The sequence below is a fragment of the Lagopus leucura genome, unplaced genomic scaffold (assembly GCF_019238085.1).
Source record: "Lagopus leucura isolate 7727_CA_CO unplaced genomic scaffold, USGS_WTPT01 Super-Scaffold_739, whole genome shotgun sequence".
NCBI classification, from domain to species: domain Eukaryota; kingdom Metazoa; phylum Chordata; class Aves; order Galliformes; family Phasianidae; genus Lagopus; species Lagopus leucura.
The window spans coordinates 1,359,177-1,372,122 of NW_024962255.1; the positions used below are offsets into that span (position 1 = coordinate 1,359,177).

The 12,946-nt window shown below is 39.4% G+C and overlaps 1 protein-coding gene across 1 annotated transcript in view; it reads right to left on the reverse strand.

Moving 5' to 3' along the window:
• PCDH15 (protocadherin related 15) overlaps positions 1-12,946 on the reverse strand; it is a 383,291-nt gene that overhangs the window by 100,827 nt on the left and 269,518 nt on the right. The window contains exons 19-20 of the mRNA XM_042862789.1: positions 9,917-10,222; positions 8,420-8,644 (exon numbers count right to left, since the gene is read on the reverse strand). Of these exons, the coding sequence (XP_042718723.1) occupies positions 8,420-8,644; positions 9,917-10,222 (531 nt within the window). The remainder of the gene's footprint in view (positions 1-8,419; positions 8,645-9,916; positions 10,223-12,946) is intronic.

Below are 12,946 nucleotides of genomic sequence, written 5' to 3' on the forward strand. Positions count from 1 at the left end.
AATATTACAGTGAGAGATTTGACTTATTTGAGCATCATTAATGAAGACTTTCTGAAAAATAATAATAATAAAAAAGAGAAAATGGATTTTGGTAGAAACCTTGTTTTTCATCAGCTTGACACAAACAGAAGTACCGTAAGGTGACACTCCAATATTATTTTATATATTTACACAAATATACATGCACCTACATAAATATATGGATACACATCTGCATCTATCTATCTCAGTCATAATCATCTGTGCTTTAAAAGCCCTTTCATCATGCACAGGAAATCCTGCTGCTGCACTTGACTTCTGCAGCCTGCAGCCCGCAGTGCACTAGGGGGCAGCCCTACCAAGTAGGAGCGAAGCTTCTCCTCCAGCCCTTATAATAAAAATCAACGCTTTACCCTCTTCCAATTTTCTTCCTGTGGAAACAGGCTGACACCTTTTTTATCTAGTAGTTATTTTGTACAGTTTACAAAATCATCTTGGTGGTTTTTTTTAGCTCCTTTTTTTTTTATTAAAACAGCTGCAATTCCATAGCAGCAAAATCCAGTCATTAAGTTGCTGAACAGTTCCAGAGGGATAAACTCCCAAACAAAGGACAGCAAGCTCAGAGGTACTGCTGATGTATCTAGACTACTACGAGTCAGAGGATTTTTACCATCATCAACTGAGTATGAATGCAGGAGTGCCTACTTGTGGGGACTGTGCTACAAACACAGTTTTGCACTAAGCTGCTCTTCCTTCTTGTCTCTCTCTTCAGCTCCCAAAGCACAAACCACTGTACTGCAAAACTTCTACAGGTCTACAAAGACACACTTCCTTCTGTTTCTGATCTACTGACAAAATCACTATGGGTTGGCTAGGGAAATTAGCTTTGTAAATATTATATGTTTGTGGTTCGTGAATCATTTCACAAAGGGTTTTAAAGTACATCCGTGGGTTTTTCCTACTACTTTGGGACTGTATTCTTTGATTATAACTACTGATAGTGAGGTTTCTAGTCACCTGTATCTAAGTGGAAATAAACATGCCCTTACTGTAAAAGTCACAATGACAGAACGGTGTCTGAGCTGATAAATGCATATTAGGCATTTACAGATCCTTTTGCAGTCTACCGGCTTTTATAATATGTAATAAATAGGGGAAAAAAATGTATTTTAAAAGTGGTTCCTACTTCCACTAAAATTAAATGTACATTAACATAAACCCACTAAGGGAGACAGCAAGGAAGTTTACCTCAAAACATAGCTGATGTCACACTAAAATTTTCATACTTTTCCATTTTTTCTCCAGTTATCAATACACTTAATTTTCTGCTGTCCTTTTGTTTTGAACATCTGTCAACTAAGTCCATGTGCACATTACCAGAGCTGGTGGCTTCCCATCCAAGCTGCCTACAAGCATTCAATAATCAGCAGGGATTTCCAAACACCAGGGATTTTCACAGAAAAACATTCCTCTACTCTCCCCCTTTAAACTCCTTCCACAAAGCAATTTTTCTTTTTATTTCAATGTACTTGACAACCATTATTCCTCCTGAGTTTCATTATTCCTCTTCAGTTTAGCCACTGAAAGATGTTGTTCAATGCAAAGCTCAAAATACTTTATTAAGGAGAATGAAAATCCCCTAAAGCCACAAGATCTCACGGCCCTAAGGGCACCCACAGCCCAGCCTCTCCTGGGCCCCTCCAGCAACTTTGGTTCCAGGACCCTTCATTTCAGCCCAATGGAGGCCTCTGGATTTGGAATCTCAGATTTCAGCATTGAAATAAGTGAGAATTTACACCATGACTTTAGAAGATTATTCTTACAATAGAGTTTTATTTTCCTGAGAGAAAACCTAAATGTTATTCGAATGTAATCTCATTACTAGAAGATTAACTTTTCATTTAAACATCTAGACACTGTCTCCCACAGTATTCCGGAGAAGCTGGCAGCTCGTGGCTTAGACAGGTACATTCTTTGCTGGGTAAAGAACTGGCTGGAGGGCCAGGCACTGAGAGTGGTGGTGAATGGAGTTAAATCCAGCTGATGACATGTCACGAGTGGTGTTGCCCAGGGGTCAGTGCTGGGGCCTGTCCTGCTCAGTATATTCATTGATGACCTGGATGATAGGATTGAGTGCATCCTCAGTAAGTTAGCAGACAGCATCAAGCTGGGAGGAAGTCAACCTGCCAGGTACGTTGGGATTGAAACAATGCATCTGTTCACTAGACTACAGTCCAACACAAGAAAAAAATAAGCAGTTACATCTTGGAGGCAATACAAGTCCTTTTTTTTCTTTTTTCTTCAGCCTTCTTGTAAGTGGGCTGCCACTGTGTTGGACTGCCCTATTACACAACGAAAAATAGTTTTTTTTTACATGTTAGAAAGGAAACATTAATTTACATATGTAAATTTGTTGAGAAAGCATTACTAAATTTTATTGTAGACATATAAGAAGCTGGTGACGTCTGACCTTTACTTATTCACGACTGCATTTCATTTTCATGTATCCTTCATTACCTGCATTCTGACAGCAAATATTCATTATTATTGTTATCATATATTATTATTATTATTCTATCTCACCAAAACATAAAATCCTGACAATGATTTACTGCTGATGATGTGCTCATTAGGAACAAGAACCAAGTGAAGCTTCCACTGAAAAGCCAAAAATTATGCTCCTGTGTATCGTAATTCAAAACTTAGTGTGTCAGCAAAACACCAGGGGAGGTGGTTGGGGAAAAGTTCTGCACTAGAGGGTGGTTGGGCATGGAACAGATTGCCCAGACCTTCATGCAGTTGGTGACCACCCAGACCTCCAATTTGTCAAGATCTTTGCAATGCCTCTCTACCTTCAAAGGAGTCGATAGCTCCTCCCAATTCAGTGCCACTTGCAAACTTACTTTGAGCAATGCACCCAAGTCGCTGGTGAATACACTGAAGAGAACAGGCCCTAAAATTGAGCCTTGCAGAAAGCCACCAGTGACCGGCCACCAGGCTGGTGTAGCCCCATTCACATTGCCCCTATAAGCCTGACCTGTCAAGCCTACTGCTCACCCATCCATCTCATTATGGTTGTGTCTAGCTGTATGCTGGGCATTTGGTTCAGAAGAATGCTCTAAGAAACAGTACTGAAAGCTCTACTGAAATGCAAAAAGGTGACACCAATTGGCTTCCCCAGTGCCTCCGCAAAAGTAGGTTTCTCAGGGTACTCTGCAAGTTATTTCCCCAAGCAGTCTCAGGTTTGCTCTCCACATATTCAGGACTGAAGTTTGGGTAGCAGTTCTCCTGCCACCAGGGATTTTTAACCAGACTAGAAGACAGTCACTAAAGGCCACATGACACAGGAGACTTCCTCAGTTTACAAGCAGTAACTCCAGGCAGGCACTTACCCTAGTTGGTGCGAGCTTTTGCTCTGGCTAATAAAGGATCTTTTGACAGTTAAAAAAAAAAAAAAAAAAAAGATTGTATGAAATCCCAGATGACTCATTTGTTGTAGACATACTGTTACTAAAAGCAATGACAGAAAAAAAAAAACCAACAAAGCATGGCTCCAAACTTCAATAAAAAAGTGAATCATCTGACACAGTGAAAACAAACCAACTGAGCTCCCAAAGCTCCAACCTCCAATCTCTTTCACAGAGAAGCAGGAGGAGTATTTTAGTGGCAAATCTTCTCTATTTTGTACTTCTCTTGGAAAATTAATTTGACAGCTGCAGTTTGGGAATTCACCATCCCTTTGGACAAATGGATATAGTCAGGTTTACCACATCTGGAAATTCATTGTGTAATAACAGCCCACTGGGATTAAGGCACAGTAGGAATTACATGAATTGTTTTGCTGGTAGAATTGTAATAGAGCATCACTAGAAACATACAGATCAGTTTTTATTTATTCATGTTGCTTTATCACTTTGAATCACCAGCCATATACTACTACTATTCTACCATATACTCTACTTGAAAAAGTAAAAAGTAATCTTTTCCCAGATTACGGAAGGAAGAAGAAAAAGCAATTATAATAAACAAGAAAGAGACAAACTGATACAAAAAATAACGATGGTACTACTGATAAGAGAAGGTCGTAACATGCAAGCTGTTTACAGGCCCCATGATACAAAGATTCTTACCATGTACATTTAGGAATACATTATTCATTTAACAGTAGCATAAAAAGGAAAAAAGTCTTTTTTTTTTTTTTCTCTGAAACAGCTCTGCCACCATAGTAAATTCCTAACATAAGCACACCATTTGAACAGTAATGATTCCACTTCTCCCAATACTTGAAAACATTTATATTAGGAGAGGGTGCTTTAAAGTGCAATATGCACTACAGACACCCTTAGCAGATAATTCAGCTCTCTCAGACTCCACACAAATGCAAATCTCTGCTGTTAACACGATGAGAGAAATGAGGCCTCAACAGTGACAAAAAAATTGTCTCTTGAAGTTGCTTGCAATTTTCATTTCTTAAACTACATTTTCAAGAACTCCTTCTAAGTTGCATAATTTTATAGATATATTCATATATATATCTACATACACAAAACAAAGTAAGTTTTGTGTTCTTGATTACAGACCAGCCTATAATTATCAATTAACAAAAATGAACGCTTGTGTAATCTCTCCATCCATCCTAAGATAAGACAGTTATGGTGAAAAAATACATAAGCAGCAAGAGAAATTTGAAAGCTGAAGAAAAATGAAAAACCTCAGGCTGTGTAAGGCTACTGACAAAGTCATCTGGCATTTTCTGTTGTTTCTTTTTTGTCGTTTTGCTTTTTTTTTTTTTTTTTTTTTTTTTAATTTGGCCAAAGGAACTCCATGCCACTTACACTATTCCTCTTCAGTCATACCAGAAACAATACAACAGCGCCTGATTTACAAAACAGGAAACCAGAGAAGGAAATTTTGTTTTAAGGAGGCTAATACTACTACTTTCTGGCTAAATACAGCTTTTTAAAGGCACAGTCAGTGCAGGATGCATTTCCTTATTAAACACACAGCTCTTTAATTTACCTTCAATTTCCTCTGTATAAAGAGTTGACGTCATACATTGTAAAGGGCCACTTGGCTGCAGCAGCAGCAGCAAATGTATTTCAACACTGACGTGTAGGTAACAGATTAAGTTGTTTTGCAGTCTGTGCTTTGATCAAGTTCAGGGAAGGTTAATATAAACTATTTGTAACTTGTCACGCCAAAGGCTGAGTGTCTAAAGAAAGTCACAGCATGTATTCACCCTCCTCCCAGCTACAAAGATCTGTGTGATTATGGGTACACTGCACTGCTGCTCATTCACTTTACATCACATAAATAATAGACACCATCAGATGTTGTACATAGTTGGTTAACAGAATCCTATCACAGAGCAAAAAATATAATGCTCCCTATTTAAAGCTGGGCTATGAAAAATGATGATTGTTAGCAGAGGAGAACTGGCCCAAAAAGACTGCATCCCTCACGGTTACATACATTCCCTGCTTGGTTCTCATGTTGCCTTACTGCTGGCTTCTGGTTTTCTCTTAAGACATTTTTTTTGAGTTAGACTTTGCAGACTTACAGAGTTAACAAAGTCTGTAAGCTGCCTAACTGTTGTTATGGGGACTACAATAGACTTGCACTTGGTTTATTTCCTATTCAGGGTCACCTGTGCTGCACTAAAGAAATAGCTCTAATCTAAATAAAGTGAAAGCACATTTACAAGTAAGAAGAATACACCGCACTCCTATTCTGGAGCAGGCAGGTTCAGCAGGAAAGATGCCTGCAGAGCTGTGGCAGGGGGATGTGCATCCCCACACAGAAGCACCCTATCCACACACACAGCTTCTGAGTTGGGAGACTGTCTGGCAAAAATTGCCATTTTTAAAAACCACCGTGATTCCCTGCACAGATGTCTTCACTCAAAAAAATATAAACCACACCCATGAAACAACAAATATGCTCAGCAGGAGTTATCGATTTAGTTCTGCCCTACAGCAACAGCTCAGACCACAGTTATGACTGCAGAGGAATAAAAGACCAGATTTTGATCAGACAATGGACAGGCGAGGGTGAGGCTGCTTCATACAGCGTCATTTATGCATTCAAGATCTGAGGCCAGAGTCAGTACCCTGTAAACATCCTCACAAAGCTGCTGATCAGAGATCAGCATCCTCTGTCAGCTTGCCACAATGCGCTGACATTGGCCCTGTACAGTATGAATGCTTCTGTCCTTGAGAGAACTTCAGTTTTGGGCTTTCTCAGCACTGATCTGGACTTTTCATCCCCAGTCAATGCACGTTAGCTCTCTCCCTTCTTATCAAGGGCAGATGAGAACAAACCCAAACTATACTGCAGCATTCTGTTACTATTCCATTGCTTCTCACACCTAGCCAGCTGCTCTCCTTGTTCTTGTCCAGCTGCTCTAGAATCAGCCATTCAAGTTGTCCTAGAAGTCCTTCTCATCTCAAGCAAAGTTCTGATTTCAATTCCTTTCTTTTTCCCCCCCAAAAAATTATGAATTTAAGTAAAGTTCCTCCATAGCTTCAAAATAATCCATTATTTTCTTTCTAGACCTTTGTTCTGATCAAGATTCTAAATTTTTAGCTCCTCTCTGATATGCACCCATTAATGGCCTCTGTCCAACAAAGTGAGATATTAAATAGTTTTTTCCACAAACCCTTCCCCATCTTGAGAGCCACACATATGAGACCTACACATATTCAGTTATTCAGTTGACAAAATTGATGGATTGAAAGAGTCAGCCCTGTGTGGAGGAAGATAATAGTCAATGCTTTGCTGTTTTTTTCTACCTCTTTTCTTCATTCTTCCCCTCCTACTCTTCCTTTCTCATGCAAAATAGAAACTGTTTGTTTTCTTTTTCAGGCCACATTCTGTCCACAACATTGAGACCAAACAGAATTGCAGCTTTTCTCTGAATACATTCCAATTTCAGAATAGCTAATTTAACATCAAAACAAAACTCAATTCTTGCAGAAAATCACTGTGCTTGGTAAAAGGTTCTTCTAGAAAAAATGAAGGTTTGAGCAACTTCCTCCATGGAAATATAAACAAAGGCTAATGGAATGATGTCAAAAGCTATATTTTTCTTTAACTTGCTTGGAAACCACTGGTTCAGAGGGCAGACTAATAGGAAGCAGAAGCAGTGCATCAAAATTTTTGCAAAGACAGAGAGGTACTGTAGAAGCTTTCTTACGTTGCCATCAATGCTAATAATCTGACATATTTGCTGTCCTTAGAATAATACAGAGTGCAGTAGAGATCTACAGAATTACTCAGCATCAGCAATCCATAGCATCTCTAGACACACAGTTAAGCTGAACCACAAACTGATGAATACATGCTGAATACTTTCTGCAGAATTACATTTACACTGAAGTTTCCAGGTATTGAAGTGCACATTTCTGAGCCACACTTCTGCTACAATTTTTGCTTCATAGCTCAAATATCAGACACTAAATTCCCTTCTCTCCCACAGCTGTTGTCCACCAACAAAGAAAAAATAAACAAATAAATACATGAAGCAACCAGACAAAAGGATTTGTCTGACTGTCTCCATAACTGCACCACCATAAACGCAAGGGAATATGCTTTAGAGGATCTAAACTATCCTTGGACATGACCTTTGCCCAAGGAGGTTGTGGATGCCCCATCCCTGGAGGTATTCAAGGCCAGGCTGGATGTGGCTCTGGGCAGCCTGGTCTGGTGGTTGGCGACCCTGCACATAGCAGGGGGTTGGAACTGGATGGTTACTGTGGTCCTTTTCAGCCCAGGCCATTCTATGATTCTATGAGCGCATCAACAACAGAAGATTGGTGGAGTGCTACGACCTCTGCCACGAGCACACGGATCCTTACCGAGCAGAAAACCATTATCCCCCTATTACTGGTGAGACAGCAGAAACAGAGGTGATGTAACTCATGGCATAAAAATGATTCATAGCACAAGACCACTGAGTAAGCCTATTTTTTTGCAGCTCTGTATTTTCAAGTAGCTGAAACTGAAATATAAGACTTAGTGTGCTCCATCAGCATTCAGCACACCTGAATGGTTCATAATATTACAATTTATGAGAGCTTTAAATGAAACGTGATGGTGTCATTTTTGCAAACAATTCCATTAGGTATTTATTTCAATTTTCAGCAGTTCTAAGGGATTAAATGTTTTCCTGTTTGTCATCTATTCCTGTACTTCATAGATCTATGAACCAAGATTTAACTATGTAATTGCAAATAGCAAAGCAATGATAGCAGTTATAAAGTGTGTGTTTAACAGAACAAGTTGCTGTCAGAAAAAGGCAGTTCCCCACAAGTGAAAAAGCAAGAAAGCAGAAATACTGCTGCTGTGCTCCTGCGTGTCACTGGGACACCTGTAAGGGTTGTGAAGATGTTTTGTAATAAAAAGGAGAGGATGCTGTCAACAGACCAGCTGCTGCTCTTACCTTCACCCTGACTGTGACGGTAGCAAGACCTGGAGGCATAGTGCCCTTGCTGTCAAAGGCTTCCACAAGGAAGGTGAAAGTTGCATCTGTGTCAGAGAATGACTCATAATCCAAGGACTTCAGAAGAGATAACTCGCCTGTATACTTGTTCAGTGCAAAATACTCGAGTGCTTCCTGCGTCCGGATTCGATAGGTAACATTAGAACCAAGATCAACATCTTTCGCCTAGAGCATGCCATACAGAAAAAGAAAAAATACCTCAAAGCAAACAAAATCCATTTTGCAGGAACTGTAAATACATTTTGTTACCTTATTCTAACATTTAATACTACTGCGCAATAATCCACTGGAGGTTGTTAAATTAGAACATACTTGCCATGTGAAATGAGCACAGTATTCTGGGCAAGACTCAACACAGGCTTCTGTTCTTGGTCTCTTCTCTGGGCAGCCACTATTGGCCACTGCCAGGTAGAGAATGCTGCACTAAGCAGATTTTCGACCTTACTTTGTAGAGCAACATCGATGGTTTTATTTCATACCAGTATTTAGACAAAAAATATTAATTTTCATCAGGAGGAATATTATGCAATTTTTTAAGCTGTTCATTTGACTTAAAATTTACCTGCAAACAGCTTCTCATTAAGGTATGCTGACCAAAACATCAGGAGGCTCTTGCCACCTTATGGGAAATGAATCTCAGTTATATTTAGAGAAGTGGCAGAAGGATGAGTTAGAACAATTAACTCTCGCTTGATTATGTTTTTCTGTTTTTGTTTTGTATTTTTGTTTTCTTCCTATACAAACAACAAAGAGAAGACAGCACTTCAGGTGCCCCCTGCTATCTTAGATGACAAGCTTGATGTGGGGTTGATCACGCTGGAAACAACTACTCAACTCCATTAATTACAAGGGCTGCTCTGAAAATAATGCCTCCTACTTTGCTATGTTGGCACAAGAAACCAGAGGAGGATGTTGGTAGTATGGCAAGTGCTTGTTTATTGGTGGTGAAAATGCATAGCTGATGGTGGTGACTATGTTGAACAGTAGTGTGTTGTAGCTCTATCAACTAGTGTCATTGTGTGCTTTGCATCTGTTACATACAAAGAGAGAGTAGATGTGTAGGTTTATCTTAAACGTTTGAATTCATTGAGACAAAGCTCTATCTTTAACAACCTACACGAAAACCTAGAGCACTGTGATGAGTTTTCAAGGAGAAACTAAAAGCATTTAAAGCATTTTGCAAAACAATATTCCAAAACATGACAGTGGAGTGAAGACAGCATTCTTCAATTTTATAAATAATTGCTCTTATTTCCAGGAGAACCTCAACAAGTTGACATCTAAAGGTCATGAATTTTTTAGTCTAAGTATCACACCTTCCTTGATTTCAGTTTGCTTTTTTTTTTTTTTTGTCTCACTGACAAGTTAGGTAACAACATGCATAGTACTGCAGAACATTTACTAAACATTTTCTTCCATTCGGTAACACTTTCTTACCTCTATCTGCAGGAAGACAGTGCCAGGTGGTAGATTTTCAGGAACTGAGACAGTGTAGGAAGCGTTTGTAAAAACAGGGCTGTTGTCATCAATATCCAGTACCTTGATTGCTAAAGTTAGTGTTGAACGGCGAGGGTCCACAGCTCCATCTGTTGCTTCAACAATAAGTTCATAATAGTCTCGTACTTCTCTGTCCAGCTTAACTGCTGTATATATGCTGCCATTTGAAGTGATTCGAAAAAGATTCCTGAAGTTTGCCAGACTGTAATGAACTTGACCATTAACACCTGCATCCGGATCTGTAGCCTAACGAAACAGAAAAAAGTACCAAGTTTTAATGCATATTGCACATTTCTTATTATATGCTGCTATTTGGCTGTTACACGGATGCCAATCACTACAGAATCCATGCTTAGGACAAATGTAGTCAGCTAGAATGGACAGACTCATTAAAAATTTTCATTTTAATTAAGGTTTGTTAAATCTAGTGACGTTTTAATCATTGCTCTCTGAAGAACTACGTTAATTTCAACAGTTTATGTATCATGTTCTTCAAAATCAACATAATCAAATTTCACGCTCAGTCTTGCACGTGCAGAATACGCTGGTGATTGCAATAGATAAACGCTTAGATTTTATCCAGTTGGTATTTGCCCTCCTGAATGGAACTAAGCCTCAGATTTCACATCAGCTAAGCAATTCTGGTTATTGTGTAACTGCCCTGGTAAGGACGGGCACAACTCACTATTCCTAGAGGCACTGGAGCACAATTTCAATGCTGACCAGTTATTTTTCCTTCTTTTAATTAAATTAAGGCATGATGAATAGGGTCATGTAAATTTAACAAGGCCATTCTGTGAGAAAGGTATTTTCATTTGCGAGACTTTTGGAAGTGTGGCTACACACAACTGAGAAGACATGAGAATTTTATGTTTTGCTACTAAGAACAACACTTGGGAGATACCCATGAATCCGTAACTCTGGTGAAGGTGTTAATTTTCAGACATTATAATGAAGCCATTTATCTTTCTAAGAATCAATTAAAAGTTAATTAAAAGTGTTAATGAGAAAAATTCCTTCATGCTTTTTCTCTGCACTACATCAATGCACTAAGCCCTAATGGCCACAGCTTCCTAATAACCAGCCTATGGAGAGCCCTTTCAGTCAACATCTTTCAACGTACGATTGACCTACTCAGTTTACAACCTCCATGGCAATAACATGGGGCAGAAGAATCTCACAGATGACATACTGGAAAACTGTCCCAAACATGTGAGGGGAAAAAAAAAATTCAGAAGTGCTGTAACAGATGGCCCAACTTCCACAAAACCGAAGCACAGCAAACGAAGAATAAGTCACTGAGTTCCTGCATAAGAACCTCCTGGATGCAGCTGGGGCATCTCCAACCTCTCCTCACAGTGACCTCAGCCTTACTGCCACTACTTGCACACAGGAACTTAGTGCACATATACATTTCATAGTCAGGTTCATGTCTTTGCAGAATCAAAACTTTTGCTAAGAAAAAGCTGTAAAAAAAGGCTATTGTTTGCCCAGATTAGATTGCTTGTAGAGTGTAAGATCTTCATTAACTGTCATTTTATCACTACAAACTTAAGAAGTGATAATGTACCCATTGCAGACATAAAAGCTTAGACTATTTTCTAAAAGAATGACATCTCAAGGATGGACTTCCACATGAAAATCACTTTCTGGAGCCTCTGAGAACCTGTGGGAGCAGCTCCCTGGAGAAATCCTTGAAGGAGTCAACGGCAGCACAGTGCTGCCTGCTCCTGTCTGCAGATACTGTTTTATGTCTAAATGGATGAGTTCAGTCATCCCACCCTCATCCCTGTGCTCAGTGTTACCACAGAATAGCTCCATTACCAGCTGGTCCCAGCTGAGGAGGTATCACAAGCCCTGACCATAAGAGAAGTGAGGAGGAGGTCCACAGACCAAGCAGCCAGGCTTTTCTAAGTCCTGCCTTAAACACTGACCCTGCTTGAACTAATCTGTACCCACAAAAGAAAAACTTAGCAGCACCCTAATGGATTTAATACGTGTTCATTATCTCAGTACACAATCAACAGAGCAGAAGAGCAGTAAAAGACCATTTCATTTGTATATTACTGAAGTCCCAAGGAAAGTTTCAAAGACAAAACCAAACAAACCAAGCAAAGCAGTGAGACCACTCCTATGTCCAGTGTAACACTTGATCACTTTCAAGCACACACAACACAGACCTGGTAAATCTAGACAGGAAACAGAGCTCATTTTGCTATTTTTCCTCTGCTCTTCTTCAAAGTGGTTCAAGGCAGACATACCACACTAGTGTCAAACAGCTGGAGGTTCGAATTCCCTCAAGTCTCCCAACCAGAAGGGATGCTATTGGGATGGAGCAGCTTCTTTAGAAAGGTCTAAGGTAATTCACTTTTGTGAGCGCACCTGTGAGTTACTTAGAAAAAGAAAACAGTGATATCTGTCTCCTCTTGTCAATGCTTGTGACAAGAGATGCAAGAAGACAAGACACATTCTCCTTCCTATCTCATTATGCATGTTGAGAGACAGGAAAAGCATGCTCCTCTAAAGACTCTCAACTTCCGCTGTCATTGTAGAAACTCTCCAGATGTACATGACTTCTCTCATTTCCATCTTTCACAGAAAGAGCTTGCAAAGTACTACATAGTAAAACAAACCTGCATAAGCCACATAATAGCCTATATCTACTGAGGCAAGTCTGAATTTGCATTACCAACTGCACTTCAGTATTACTGAGACAATCTCACAAATGTGAACCAACAGTAACAAATTATCTTCCTTCAACACAGCTTGAAAATAAAACACTAAATACAAACTACGTTCCAAAAGCTTGAAAATACAATTCTGGGAGACCTGAATATCGCTTAAAGGATCATTAGCTCTGAAATATAATGACAAATGTTTAAACGTCAACAATATTAATTATATCATTATTATTCTTTTCAAAGAAACCTCCTACCAATATCCACAGTTCTTGCTCATGATGGGCAACAA